Below are 14,780 nucleotides of genomic sequence, written 5' to 3' on the forward strand. Positions count from 1 at the left end.
TTCCTCCAATGAATGCAGCTGATCCACCAGCCAGGAAACCAGCATTTGCTCCTGCAGAAAGGTTTGGTACATTAGCAGGAAAGGGGAACACAGCCTTCGCTGAGCCCCGCAGTTTCCTCATTCTTTCACATGAGCCACAGTGGCTGCAGGCTGCCTTGCCTTTATGAAATTGCTGCCTTTTGTCCAGCCTTCAATGCAAATAGGACAGGTGAGATAAGATCTGAGCACAGCAACGCTTGTCCTTTTTGCTTAAAGCCAGCCTGGGCTTCTACTGGTGGCAAAACACTCAAAGGACCTCATTTAAAAGCAAACAGAAGATAAAAAGAGGGAAAGACAAAGCATTAAAAGCTGCTCCCCTTCCAGCAACATGTCTCAACGGTTTGTCACAGGGAGTGTTTCCATCAGGTTACAGACTGATGACATACATTTTGCTTTGTCTTACGAGGGTGAGGGGGGAGTACTGCGAGATTAGACTGTATTAGCATATATACGATCAAAGCTTGATTATGACATCTAGTTACAAAGAATAAGAAATACGTTTCCTGTGGCTCAGGAGACATACCGGCTTATATGGCAGCGTTGGCTGACAATCTCACATAACTAATGGAACCCGTCTTGCTAAGATAACATCTGCCTCTGGAACAATAGGTTAGATTTCATGAGGTGTTTGTACAAAGTAAGACAACAGTCCTCTTCCTGCAGCATGTGCTATTTGTGGAGCCTACTCCAAATATACGTTGCCAGAGCATTGCCATTTCTTTTCATCCAGCTGTGGATGTGTAGTAAACAGCCATGGAACATGTTTATCTCGCTGTTTGTGAGCTAGACACACGTTTTCGCTCAACAAGTGAAAACATTTTCCTTTCCTGCAAGCCTATCTGACTCATGCTTAGGAAAGGCTACTGACTTAAGTGCCAATCCCTTTTGTAATGCCCATCACACCTTACTACTGCATAGTAGGGAGACAAACCGAACCTTTCAGTTCAAACCTTCATCTCCTCCTTGGACAGGAAGCTGAATCTCAGACCTCGCCTCATGGCTTTGTGGAATCTGAACTGCAGGGAACTCCACAGCAGGACCTGACTGGAGGGATCCTGGTTCTATCACTGCCTCAGAACAGGATTTCAGCCTTGCTCCATCTCTTGCTAAGGCCAAGAGTAAAACTTGTGCTTATTTAAATAGAAGCAGAGGTAGACCAAGAGGTTTTGACAATCCCACTCCCCATGTTTTAAAATAAGAACGCAAAGGAAAAAGCAGGAACTTGGAGAGAGGTGGATCATTTGGATCTTCCTTGTAAAAAGATTTTTGGGTAGGAAGAAAAGGAAATGTAGAGAAACTGTTGCAGGTTGAGGCTATGTTTAACTACACTTTCACAAACAACCATGAGGAGCAAGGCAACTTACTTACAAAGAACTGTACTAGCCCGAGATAAAGCTTCACTGTCCAGCAAGCTGCTTCTTAGAAACAAACATTAATTAGAATGACAGACAGAAGCTGAACTAGACTATATCTAGGCTCCTTGATTCGATGTACTTGGATCGCTTGCCTTGAACTTGGAGGGATACATTTTAGACCCACTTAAACGGACACCATAGGAACCAGTTGAAAATGAGATCTGTTTATAAAACCCCAAAAGACTGCATAAAATTAATAATAATAATTAATAATAAAATTAATTTCACTCTTCTTTTGTGGACTCAAACTGGTTTAGAACTGTCATTCAAACTCATTAGTGCACTTCCAGTCCTTTTTACAAATTGTTAGGTGAATATTTGTTTTTACCTTGGGTTTAACATATTCAAGCAATAACTGTGGTTGTATGCCCACGGAGAGCAGGAATCACCATGGCGTTTGGGAATACTGCTTTAACACGTTCTCTGTAGCTGTGTCATGCTAAACCACTGCAAAACAGGTGACACGTGAGCATGGTTCATCGTCCTTAGCAGCTGGCATTTTACTGTGCCGACAGAAATACGTTTCCAAGCCAGGTCAAAAGAAACCGTTAACCTTACATTGTATGTATTTGACCTTAAAATTTCTCATCTGAGGACAAGGTATTTCTGTAAATCATTAAAAAGTAACCTCTCTAAAGATTAGAAAAACTTAGTCAAAACTTTGTAATACGAACAGTAGGGACAAGCAGAAGTAGTTCTGGTTTTGAAGGAATAGCAACATTTGCTACAACTGGGAAGGCATCCACGAGGACAGCTGTAACTGACAGTTTGCAGTTCTTCCAAGGAATCTCACAAAAAAGAGTCAACGGCTTACGGACACATCACTCTGCCATGTGACGTGCCACTCCTTTTTAATCAGTCGGGTTTCCACACAAGGTACTGAATATTATTCTATTTACATTCAAAAATAGCATTTTTGTCTCTTCAGTACATAGTGGGAATGCCCATAAATTAGTCAGTAGAAACCCTTCTAACACAGGTGGAGGACAGCTTTGTTGATCTCTGGGTTTGTCCAGTCGTTCCGGATATCATCCAGGTGATTATCAAAATCTACAAGCGTCTCGTAGGACTTGCTGTCCAAGAGAGATGCAGCGATTCTCTGGGCTTCGGTCCAATCTTCACAAAAATCACTAGGACGTAAAATAACCAGGAATTAAAAGTAATCACAAAGAAAATCTCCACTACCTCCTCCACTCCGGAAATTAAGCCACACTCTCTGACACATGGTCATGGTGGTCATACCACTGCCTAGCTGCACAAGCCTTCCATCTCTTTCACTATAGCAAAAACCAGCTTTAAAAGCACTGTCAGCTACACCCACCGCCCTTACAGTGTCACTGATCACAGTCCAAGTTTTGCCCTTAACCAGGCAACCCCTTTTTCCTTACTACCTGAACACAAACAAACTCTGAAGTTTACTCACACGTGGGGGTCCTTGCACCTCCACTTGTTCTCATGAAGCTCATACACATGAATGGCAGGCTCTACGCACTCCATCGTAAACTTGGTGTTATCAACCTGTTGTGCAACAGGAAAACACCACCTTAGTCTCTTCCTCAAGATCCCAAGTAAAGAGATGATATAAAAAACAAAGTCAGTTTTTACAAACAGGGCACCTTACACTAACTTATCCACTGTTCTACTTTCGAGTGAGCCAAATTTTACATGTTTAAACTGCCAACATCCTTTGTCACTGCAGCAAGGACGCAAAGCACTGTTTGTTTCATAAAAGACCAGAGTTTAAGTCACAGAAGGGGATCTGAAGTCATGAAATACACTGCCTTCCCTCAAGCCTCGCAAGCAGAGAAGGCCTTCACTTCCTTTGAGACAGCAGAGAACTAACCGCAGTCTCTCTGTAGACCAAGAACTTCACTGGCTACAGGTCATTGCATCTCTTCCCCAGAGCATTTGGAGGGAAAGAGGAAATTAGTTACTTCACTATTAGAGGACCCAGAGAAGAGCATTTAAATGGCTAGTCCAACACCACGGTCATAACATTAACAATACAGAAAGGGGGGGGGGGAGCAATGAAGTAATTTACCATTATGAGCGCTGTATCGTTAAAGCCCTCTGCAATTCTGGAGGCCACTTTTTCCGCAACCTGGTTTGGACTGCAGCAGAAGGTAAAAGTAACTGTGTTATGTGAACCATGACATTTCAGCTGACACCAGCAGGAAATATGCTTAAAGAGATGTGAAAACTACACTGCGTGCTTACAAACAGGAACAAGATATCGAGCTGATGCTACACTTGATTGAAGTCAGAAGGCCAAGAAAACCCCAGCTCCTCTCTTCAGCACATGATCTCGATCTCAGCTATGCTTAGGCAAAGGGTTTTTGAACAGCAAAATGCTCACTGCAGACTTAATGTGGAATGAACGTTTTGCGGCCTCCTACCTTCTTCCACCAGACCAAAGACCGCAGCCACTTTTGCCCTTGCAGGCATTTAAAAAAGAAACAGAGTTTGCTCCCCAGTCTGCATTTGAACCCACTCACTGCCCAGCTTCTCTACCAAAATCAGGTAATCTTTTAAAGAAAAACCTTTACCATGTTTCAAAGATGACAGTCTCTGCGTGGTGCCAGTTATCTTCAGAAATGAAATCGGAATTTAAAAAAAAAAGCAACCAAGCCTGTGATATTCTTTCAAACCTCAAACAGAACAGAGAAACTGTATCTTCTCCTTAAAAATGTCTCACGCAGATTTATTTCCCTTGTAAAGAAAGGACAAATAATGCCCTTATCCCTGTTAGATGCCTTAGCAGTCACAAGTATTACTTAAAAAACCATACTTGTGACTGAAGGATATACATTAACAAAATAACCGGAACGTAGCATAATACTTTAAACAAACTCTTCATATTTTCTTTGAGTGCAAGTATGACGTACTCTCATTAGTCCTGATACTGGATTTGTCTAATAGATGCAGGGGAAAATAGTTGATACACATACCTAAAGCTATATTGTGGCTCCACAGGAAGGCCCCTTTATTGCTTATTGAGTAATTTAAGATAGCTAGCAGGGAAAAAAAAAAGACTAATCCTGGGGAAAATAAGTGAAAAGAGGTATTTCTGCTTGACTGACATCATCTTCCACTTCAAGAGCATCCCTTTACCATGTAAGAAAATGCTTCAGTAAAACTCGGAGACTATTAAGTAGTTTAGTAAGAATTAGGTCACTTCTGAAAGACCTTCCAAAAGATACTCAGAGTCATTCAAGTTTACAAGATACGTACTGCACAAGCTAACGCTCCTGCAAATTTTGGCTATTTCCCTGACAACTGTAATTAAACTGGTTGGCAGTCGTTCAAAGACTGGCCTTTTATAGTATCCACTAAAGAGGAGTGATTCTGGAAAGACTGGGGTTTCTGCACCTGAACAAAGGCCATATCCACCAGCACCACGAAGACAATGTGAAACCAGATGACAGTTGTCAAAGTTAATCAACACGCATGATTTATGTTGATGATTTTTGTTGGCAGAGTACAAAGTACAACATAAAAGAGCAAACAGAAGGAAATATTGCACCAACACACCTGGCATCTTTCACGCGTTCATTTGCCTGGTAATATCCAGCTATCACGTAGCTATTCTCTTTGCACCAAGAGTCAATCTGAAAAAGTAATTGGAACAATTAAGCCCAGGAAAAAAAAAAAAAGAAAAAACCCTACAGAACTAAGGACATCTCATGTCTGTCCTGCAAATAAAACAGTAATTGAATGATTACAATATCTTTGCCAACTGCTTCTTTAAATATATACACATTTATATATATTTATGTGTGCACTCACACACAGACTTTGGCTAATTTAGCGAGATCAGAGAAACCAAATTGAACATTCGGAGAATGATGGAAAACATTAACCAAATGGAGCAAAAGAGCAAGAAGTTATCTCAGTCAAAGTCTGGCCTAAATTCAAATGACAAGACTAGTAAAGAGCTTCAGCAATGCTGCCTGGGAAAGGAGTCTAGGTCTTACCTATTGCTGTTTATGGCTATTTTCTGTTAGTGTTCATTTGACAGAGAGAAGTTCGAAAATGTTCAGCATGTAGATGTGTGACTGTACTGTCCTTTCAAAATGAGCCTGTTCATTTTATTTCTAACATAATATTTCTAGGTTAAAGTGTAAGCATTTTTTACCTTAATTAGCAAATAAAGGTTAAAGTGAAAGGTAAATGCGAGGCAGAAAAAGTTTGCCCCATTTATCATTTTTTCAACCTGCTCCGTTACGAAAAGCCTTTTGTGATAAAATTGTTTTCCTTTGAGAGTTCACCTGCAAGGGTAACTAACCGCGGGAGCAACTTATCAAACCATGTGGGTGGATTCTCCACTCTTTTGAAATCTTTCAATCGAAACTGAACACTCTTCTAAAAATACTCTCCAGCTTAGCCACAAGATAAGGGCTCGCTGAAAGAGCTATTGGCATAAATTCTCTCATCTCCATTACAGACATGGTCAGTCCAGGCAGCTCCTCCTCACATAACATCTGTATGTAAATGCAAAAACGTATGCATTTCTTTGCATGTGATTTACACAACTTTTGATTTACACAAGTACAAAAGTTTATGTAGTTTTCTTGTGGCTTTTTTTTTTTTTAAGTGCAGTTTCAGCACGCACACACTGCTGTTCTTTCTGCTTTATGCTGGATCTGAATTCCTCCTGCTGAGTCTGTCTTGCTTTGAAAATACATATATATATATATATGTATGTATGATGTTTCTCCTTATAACTGAGGATATCAATTCAGCATAATAGAGCCCTGAAACACAGAAATGGAGAAAGCAGCTAGAATTTTCCTCTGCAGTCCCTAAAGAGCATGCATCAAAAAACCCTCAATAGCTATATTAAAATGGAGTCCAAAAATATACCTGATGCTGACCTGTCGCATCCTGCAAGTCAAATAAACCTCATATTTAGCAATAATTATAGTATTAGACTGCATAAACAAACAAAAAAAAGCCACGTGAATAATCCCTCCCCTACAAGGGATGACATGGATTTACGTGATTAAAAAAAAAAAAAAAAAAAAGGCTGCGTAGCCCTGCTATAGCTGAGGGCCAACTGCTGTTTCAATTATAAACCCATTTTGAGGGCTTAGGACTACGGTTTTAATTATTAGTGGCTTGAAAGCTTGGCATTAAAGCCAGAAGCCCAGACACTAAAATTAATAATAATTAAAAAAAAGTCCATCAATTTAAAAATAAAAATCCTTAGTTCTAAATTAATTTTTCTTGCGTACTGAAAATGGTCTTAAAAAAAGAGAGTATGATTTTTAAGTTCTCAGTTCCCTAAGTGGTAACTAAAGACTGCTTCCATAAAAAAAAAAAAAAGGAAAAAAATCTTTTTGGAATTAAAGCTGTTTCCACCTGCAATTTCCAAACACTTTCTAACCGCGGCACTGTCACCACAGGTAGCCTCAGCATCAATTAGCCCCTGATATTTTTAGTCATGTCCAGCCCTGAAGAGGGCAAGCCAACGGGACGACAAATTGTATCTTGCTTCCACACGGTGCACGTCACCCCTGAAAAATCAAAAGTGGCCTGCCCTCCGATTTGCTGCAGCCACCAAAGGCTGGTGGCAGGGGGGTTTACGAGAGCCCTGGGAGGAGAAAGGCTGTAACATACTGCCATCAGACCACTGTTTCAGGCAGCAGGGAGCCAGCCATGCGGATGGAGGGGGAAGTGCTGCATGGTTTTTTTTGGGTTTTTTTTTTTTTTTTTTTTTTTGAGAAGGTGCGGTTGCAAAACCACATCAATTAGCTGAGACATTCAAAGGCACAAAAACCCCCCCATGTGAAACTTAATTCACTTTTTCTTTAATGACTCCATTATTGAAAGGGATTTAAAACCGACAAGCCAAAGTGCAAATTAAACACACGCCCTTCTGCTCTCTCCTCCAGAGCTACAAACCTTCAAGCACTGCTGCGTGTTTAATAAAATCCGATTTTGTTGCTTCCTTGTACCTAGGCTGCTACTAAACCACTGCTCGCAATTTTTAGAAGTTACCACATGGACAAGTCCGTTTGAAAGCGTACCCTCTATTTTCAGATTAAATCTGGAGACTATTTCCCCCATTTGATGTTCTGGGATAACTCAGGTCAGAGAAAAGGAGGTGAAGCTCGTGGGGCTAGTTCTAGAAAACCCTCACATGTATGACCAGTCCACAGGCTTGACCAAGAATCAGCAGTAATTGAACTGGAAAAGCAACAGATCCCATCGAAACCTGTCAAAGCTTCAAAATCCTTTAGAAACAGGGGCGCTTCGCTACAAACACTGAGTTGCAACCATGCTAATCTCACTGATTTATTCAGTAACCATGCATTATGTTGTACGGAACAGGCGAGAGCGCCCTCCTTTTAAACCTTACAACAATAAAATCCAATTTTCATAGCTGCCGTGCCAGTATTTATTGACACCTTTGCCTTTGTTTAAACAAAGAACAAGAGCAAAAGGCCTTGGGCTCTTGTCAAGCGCTGTGTTTTAAAGCTGCCAAGTATCACAGAAGTCATCAAATGTGACTGCAAACAACGATGTGACTTAGCAAGTCCTAATTAACGTGGGAAATGCTGGGGGTTTCCGATCTTAAACTTTTTGTATCAAAACCCAAGAGCAAATATGTAAGACAATGCCATTTCTTTGGTTCCATAATGATTTGCTTACTGTAGATGTGGCAAGACATTTCAGATGTTGCAAGAAACAGGATTTATTTCCTAATAATATGATCCTGTAGCAAGATCTACACTAGAAAACTAGAGTGAAGGCCTAAAGTTCACAAAAATTCACTGCCACCGACCCTGTAGAAAGGCATCTAATCCCGATTTAAAGACAAACCCTACACATACTTTAAATATATTATACATGTTACTCTATACTTCATTAGCAACTTCCACTTACTCATTCCCAGAGGAAAAACAAATTACCGTTGTCCAGAAAGGTAAAGTCAAGCCTTGCCTACATTAAAGCAATTATGTACAGTCTTTTTACATTTTCCCAAGCAGTAACATGAGGAAAACCGTAAGCAGATAACGATTACACGACCAGCATACTTTTCTGTGTTACTCCTATACTGTTACACTGGCGTAAACAGACTTAAGACTGACAAATTTTGTGTGCTCCACAGCAGTATGGCAAACCTAAACGGCCAAGGCTCAGGCTCAGCCCCTGTTCCTGTGCCTCTGGCTGCATTTCATCATACCCAGGCTTCAGAAAGATCTCAAAATTCCCATGGCGTCATCTCAACTGGAAAAACCAGGAATTTATTTACAAATGAATATTTTCTGATGAACCAATCTGTTAAACTGAGGGAAATGTTTAGGCCAAGAAGTCTAGAAGAATCAGAAATTAGTTACTTTTACAGAAATCAAAAAGGCATGGATTTTCTCCTGTTAATAATGACAAGTCTTTAAATGGATAGAAAAGTCCAGAGCCCAAATCACACCCAGATCTCACTTCAGTGGTGGCTACGCCTAGAGCAAAGGTGCCAAAATGCTTCTTTGCCTCCAGATTTGCACCAGCCCACCCTGATTCCCCGTTACAATAAAATCCGAGCATGTTTTGCTCCCTCCGTCTTCTGGTTTTGACAAAGGGACTCTCCCCAAATGCCAGGCAGAAAGGAGCTGTGGCCCAATGCAGGATGGCTCCCAGTCTTCATGACCAGGGTGTTTAAACTGGAAAGCGCCAGCCCTACGGTCCTGACATTGTTCTTGTCCTGCCTATGTGACGAAGGGGGGAAAATGGATTATCCCACAATGACTAATTGCTCTTCCACAGTGGCAGGCAAGGTAGGGGATATTGTAACGGGGAGTGCTTGGCTGCCCCAGCCTGTCCCACGGTTAACTAGTCACCAGCTAGCTTGCAAGATACAAAGTGAGATTTCAAACCCAAGCCAGACCTCCAGTATGAAGACACATAAATTTTTTTTTTTCCCTATTTAGGCTAATGGCTTCCATAAATGGGAAAGCACACTAAAATGAATTAAGAAATGCATATATATATGCATCTATACACTCTTACTTGGAGACAAGCATGCCCTTTTCCAATTAGCTGATACTGCTTTGAAGTGCCCTAAAGGTAAGCTGGGAAAAGCTCTTCCTGCTGTAGAATAAGGACATTCCCTCTGGGAGTTATTCGGAGATAATGACACTGACAGAAGTAGCAGTTTCTCTGCACTGGCAAAGAAATTAGACAAAACTACGAGGCTTTGCAGTTTGCTGCTGCTTCCCCAGTGGAGAGCCGTACAGCGGGTGGACCTCGGGTTTGTTTTTTTTTTTCCACTTTACTTTTACCGCTCACCCCACATATTTGGCTATCGCAGGGCTGGCAGAACTACCCCAGCCCCCCAAGTCCCCTCAGCACCGGCCCTTCCTCACCCCCGGCCGCATCCCTCCCAGGCCTAGAGCCTTACCAAGGTGAGGGCCACCTCCAGCATGGGTGCCAGAGCCAGGGTACCGTGAAAGAGCGGGATACAGTCGACGAAAAGCGAGGGAGGCCCGGTCTGGTCGCGACGCGGAGCGCCCGACGGCCGTTCGGCCACCAGCAGCCCGTTAACGGCGCAGTGCGGGTACTTGGCGCCGTGCAGCACCATTTTGCAGTAAGCTTGAGTGGTCAGCTTCATCCTGCCACGGCAGACAGCCCCGACGGCCGCCACCGCTTCACCGGCCCCGCTCCCCGTCCCGCCGCCAAGTGTCGTCAAACGCCGTCAAGCGCTGTCGTAAAAAAGCGAAGGCGGAGGGAATGGGGGGGCGGTCCTCCCGTATCCCATCAACCCCACGGGTTAAAGGGCCGCTCCTTCGCGGCTTCTCGCTCTCCCGCCTACTCCCGGCGTGCACCGCGCTTCCGCTCGGCCGCCTCCTTCCGGTCGCAGCCCCGGGTAGAGGACGGTCGCCAGGTCGTCGGGCCGCGGCGGGGCCGGGAGGGGGGTGACGGGGGCTGCCCGCTCCCCGCCGGTGGTCGGGTGGGCCCTGCCCGCCATATTCAGCCGCCCCGGGGGATGGCGGGTGGCGCAGGCCGGGTTGGCGGCGGGGGAATGAGGGGCGGAGGGCTGCGGCCTTCCCCTTGAAGGAGCCGGGGGGGGGTGTGTCGGTGCGGCGTCATATCGCCGGTGTCACGGCATGTCGGGCGGGTGTCAGGCGTCACTGCCGGGGGTGACACCGTGGACGGGGGGGCGGGGGCCTCGCTTCCCTGTGCCGTGAGGTCCACGCCAAGGTCAGGCGTCGGCCGTGGGCTCCGCGTTCACCTCGTGGGGGGTTCGTGGGTTTTTTTTTTTGTTTGTTTGTTTGCTGAGGCCTGGGGCCTGTGAGAAACCCGTGTCCTGGAGCGGAGGCTTGGGCGGGGAGGCTGTGGGAGAAACCGTTAGCTGGGTGTCTGCCCTTCCCTCGGACATGCCGGTGTTGTTCGCTGCTGGAGTGTTTCCTCAGCGGGTGTGAGATGTGTTTAGACTCGGCTCGCCTGGGGCTCCTGGCTTGTGCTCAGGAACGATTCATTGCTGAGCGAAAGCAAAGCATCCTGGAAGGCTGACTTGAACATGAGAATGCCTTTGAGTTCAAATACAGGAGGCTGTAGGGAAAAAAGAGGGGAGAGGAAGACTCATCCAAGTAGCTCTAGTGGGGGAATGTCCCTGAAAAGCCCGGAGCGGTTCAGTCTGATGTGCTGCTCTTTGGAGAAGGGGCAAGAAGCCTCTAGGCCGGCTTTTCTTTTTTATAGACTATTGGAAAATGGTGTTATTTCACCTGTGTACATTCGATGTCTTTACTTGACGCTGACTTACCTGCTGTTGTTTTGCGCTGACAGGATGTTGGCTTCCAGGGCATTCAGCCTCATTGGGAAGAGAGCCATCTCCACCTCCATCTGTGTGAGAGCGCACGGCCATGGTAGGTGGCAACTGCTTCGCTGTTTTAGTAAGGACGATAAAACAAGAGCTCTAGAGGAAGAACACAAAAAGCTGCTGCTGGGGTTTGGGTAAGGAAAGAATTGGGATAGAGGGGGTTTGGTGAGGCTGGTGCCTTGCCCGGTGGCAGGACAGCTGTCTGAGCAGGTGGTGCCAGCAGATGGCATTGCGGAGGCGTAGGCAGGGCTGCTGGGGAGGAGGCAGGAGCCGAGGGCCAGGCAGAAACTAGGATGGAAAAGGTGGAGGGGGCTTCTAGGTATTTGGTAGGGGAGGTGATCAGTGTGACAGCTGGAAACAGAGATGGCCAAGACATTAATAAAGTCATTTTGGATATTACCTTTTATGTAGATCCTCCTTCTGCTTTATTCTTACACTCTTAAAATAGCACCTGCTTTAAGTACTCTCTCTTTTCCCTCTTCCTCCCCGATGAATGCTTCATCCAGAAGTCTTTTCCCTCCTGTATTCCTTAACTGTCATCACGTTTTTGACTGCTCCGTTGTTTTTTTGTATTGTAACCAGTAAGGGATGTTTGTGCAAGAGTCAGAAGCTTGGATGGGTGTGTATTCTGTTCCCATGTGCAGCTGGTGTTGTCAAAGCAGAGGATTTCAGCCTCCCAGCATATGTTGACCGTCGTGACGTTCCCCTGCCTGAAGTGGCCTTTGTAAGGGATCTCTCTGCTCAGCAGAAGGCGCTGAAAGAGAAGGAAAAGGCGTCTTGGACTGCTCTGTCTGTTGATGAGAAAGTCGAATGTACGTAGCAGGGGCTTTAACCTCACAGCTAGCAACCACGCGATCTGATCTGTTGCGCGTTCATTGTTGACAGCTTTTACTATAAAGTGGCAGGCAGTGCCTGTTGAGGTAGCTGCTAAACCCTGCTCTTTCCAGCGGCTCTGCGAGCAGAGCCGTGAAGGAGCTTTATTAATTATGATGGAGCTCCTTGTGTACGTGCGAGCGGAGATCAGTGGTTTGTGTTCCTGGGATCCTTGGTGCTGTTTCAAAAAGTTAGAAGCGCCTGCCATGGTGTCTGTTAGGTGCTGGAAGTGAAGTTCAGCAATTTCTTCCTCTTCCAGAAAACAAATAATCATTATATTTGTTTCTTGATTCCCGTCGGCTATCGACAAGCCAGAAAAACATCTCTTCGTTGTAATAATATGCAATTCTTAATCTGGCAGAGTAAAATGAACCCTGTGTATTTGAATGTTAATGACCACTGACTGTAGCATTACCAAATTTCAGGTAATTAAAGTGCCAAGCAGGTGTTTTGACTTGCCAATAAAACCGCATCATCTTTTCTAACTGCTGTCATGGTATGCAAGTGAGAGCCTGATCTGTCAACAGTGCTGTGTCCACCTGTGTCCCAGTGAGAAGGTTTAAAACTCTTTTGTGAATCGCTCAAATATTCGTAAGCACTCTCCAAATCTAATGCTGTTTTGAACTTCAAAATATTGTGGGCCTTAGTGGCGAAGCTGAGGGAAGCCTTTTGAGATACCAGTGTTCCCGTTGAAATTATTTGTGCTAGGAAGCTTTGTGGTCAGTAACCGCCCTGGGAATTGGAGGGAGGGAAGGAGAGCCCCGTTTCTCCTGTCAGGCCTTCCTTCCCCTTTCGTTCAGCTTTAGGCTTTGGTCACCTCCCTTTGGAGAGCGACCAGTTGCCTGCAAGTCACAGGAAGAGTAAAAGAAATGATTTGATGCTTTTTAACTTTTTTGCAGTGTATCGTATCAAATTTAACGAGAGCTATGCAGAAATGAACAGAGGATCAAACGAATGGAAGACCGTCCTTGGTGCAGTACTGTTCTTTCTTGGTGTAACTGGTGTCATCCTCATTTGGCAGAAACATTACAGTAAGTAAATGCCATACAGTGTTAAGTCTTAAATGAAGAGCAAGATCAACTGATACCTGATGGGAAATCAGAGAATTCTCCATAAACTACTCCGGGGGGGGTCAGAATGCATGTGTATCGAACAGCCGTTCTGGTGACCTCCTGGCAGTTGCTCTTTGTTAGTCTCTGAAACTCAGTTCTGGAGCTGTAACTTCATGGAGATCACCAGGTACATAGTGTAAATATTCAGGAAGCTGACTTGTATAAAGGTGAAGGTGGTGGAGAGAGTTTTGGTGAGAAGAGGGGAAAGGGAGGGAAAAGAGTGGTGATACAGTAATGATCCCAGAGCTTCCTCCTCCTGTGAAACCTGCTGTCGCAAACGTTTATTGCTGCCTGGGTAGTAAACGCTTGGGTTTCTGCCATGTTTGGCTTCCTTCCCAGCTAACGATCCTACCTCGAGGGAGCCTTCCAGCTGCCGTGAGGCAGAGCACGCAGTTAAATGAGCGGCTCTCTGTCTTGAGGCTTCATCTACTCGCGTTGAAAGTTTAGGAGGAGGCTGTTGTCTTGGTACAAGCCTTTTCTGATGAACAAAACGGCTAGAGAATCAATGTGGGAATCTGGTCTGAGCTGAATCCTTCAGAAATTGGATGTAGGGAACGTAGGTTTGAACAGTGATGGCGTGCATGTAATCAGCACTGATGGCTTCGGGGGGGAAAAAAGCTTTTTGTTAGTGAAACTTGTACCTCGGTTCCCAACTTGCTCGTTTTGTATCACGATGTAATTCTGCCTGCTTTTAAATTGTAGTGTACGGCCCTATTCCGCACACCTTCTCTGACGAGTGGCTGTCAGCGCAGACGAAGAGAATGTTGGACATGCGGGTTAATCCCGTGGAGGGCATCTCTTCCCAGTGGGATTTTGAGAAGAACGAATGGAAGAAATGAAGCAACTCAGTGGAACCTGCTCTGCTTGAATATGAAATGATTCCATCACCTGTGTGTGACCTCGTTGCTTATGTACTGGAACAACCTCTCTGCCTACACAGATGCTAATAAATGTCTGGTTAACTTGAAAGTTTCCTTTTACTGGTCTTCAAATGTGTTTGTTGTGACGGTAATCTGTAGTGCGGGTTGAGGGGCATAGCTTTCCCAGAGAGTCGTGTCATGGTTGGTATATAATCAGTTAAAGGGAATGTTTCTGGGGCACAGCCGGCAGTCCTGCTGTGCAGAAGTCTGAACTACATGTAAGGTAAGCAGATCCCAGCCCCTGCGGAGGCTTGGTGTCCCATAACCGCTCCAAAAATAGCGTGCAGGCGCTCCAAAAGGCAGCGGCATGAGTCAAACTGCCGCAGGTCGTGGGGCGGATCAACGCTGCTGTGTCTGTCTGCCCTGCTTGTGAAGGGAACGTGTTCTTGACAGCATGGGCAGGCTGCGAACCTCGCTCCAGTATCCCATGCGGACTCTAGCGAGGAAGAGAGAGAATTATTAGGTCTAGTTCAGCTAAGGACAGGTTTACGTGAACCCCTGAAGTGTTTCATGCCTTGCCTCTTGAGTGAGGTGACAGTGTGCAGACTGCAGCTGGGGGAGGGAAAGAAATGCATTTAGTGGGAGCATCTCAGAGCTTTTATTA

At 44.9% G+C, this 14,780-nt stretch overlaps 2 protein-coding genes across 7 annotated transcripts; one reads left to right on the forward strand and one right to left on the reverse strand.

Annotated features, from left to right (window-relative positions):
* On the reverse strand, positions 1 to 10,160 carry EMC8 (ER membrane protein complex subunit 8). Of its 3 annotated transcripts, none has more exons than XM_010579629.1 (6): positions 9,853 to 10,160; positions 4,986 to 5,062; positions 3,496 to 3,565; positions 2,878 to 2,972; positions 1,783 to 2,584; positions 1 to 188 (listed from the first exon to the last, which is right to left on the reverse strand). In XM_010579629.1, exons 1-5 carry the CDS (start codon positions 10,060 to 10,062, stop codon positions 2,425 to 2,427), a joined length of 612 nt encoding a protein of 203 aa, XP_010577931.1. In that variant the 5' UTR covers positions 10,063 to 10,160; the 3' UTR covers positions 1 to 188; positions 1,783 to 2,424. The 3 variants fall into 3 exon arrangements, with proteins under 3 accessions (XP_010577931.1, XP_010577930.1, XP_010577932.1); XM_010579628.1 differs by having other exon boundaries at positions 1 to 295; XM_010579630.1 differs by lacking the exon at positions 1 to 188 and having other exon boundaries at positions 1,884 to 1,901; positions 2,129 to 2,584.
* A 65-nt stretch (positions 10,161 to 10,225) lies between these two features.
* LOC104839358 lies at positions 10,226 to 14,225 on the forward strand. Of its 4 annotated transcripts, none has more exons than XM_010579625.1 (5): positions 10,226 to 10,327; positions 11,238 to 11,317; positions 11,916 to 12,083; positions 13,044 to 13,175; positions 13,959 to 14,225. In XM_010579625.1, exons 2-5 carry the CDS (start codon positions 11,239 to 11,241, stop codon positions 14,093 to 14,095), a joined length of 516 nt encoding a protein of 171 aa, XP_010577927.1. In that variant the 5' UTR covers positions 10,226 to 10,327; position 11,238; the 3' UTR covers positions 14,096 to 14,225. The 4 variants fall into 4 exon arrangements, with proteins under 4 accessions (XP_010577927.1, XP_010577926.1, XP_010577928.1 ...); XM_010579624.1 differs by having other exon boundaries at positions 10,227 to 10,366; XM_010579626.1 differs by having other exon boundaries at positions 10,249 to 10,335.
* The last annotated feature ends 555 nt before the right edge of the window (positions 14,226 to 14,780 follow it).

This window comes from Haliaeetus leucocephalus, unplaced genomic scaffold, assembly GCF_000737465.1.
Source record: "Haliaeetus leucocephalus isolate CR32 unplaced genomic scaffold, Haliaeetus_leucocephalus-4.0 Scaffold668, whole genome shotgun sequence".
Classification (NCBI taxonomy): Eukaryota; Metazoa; Chordata; class Aves; order Accipitriformes; family Accipitridae; genus Haliaeetus; species Haliaeetus leucocephalus.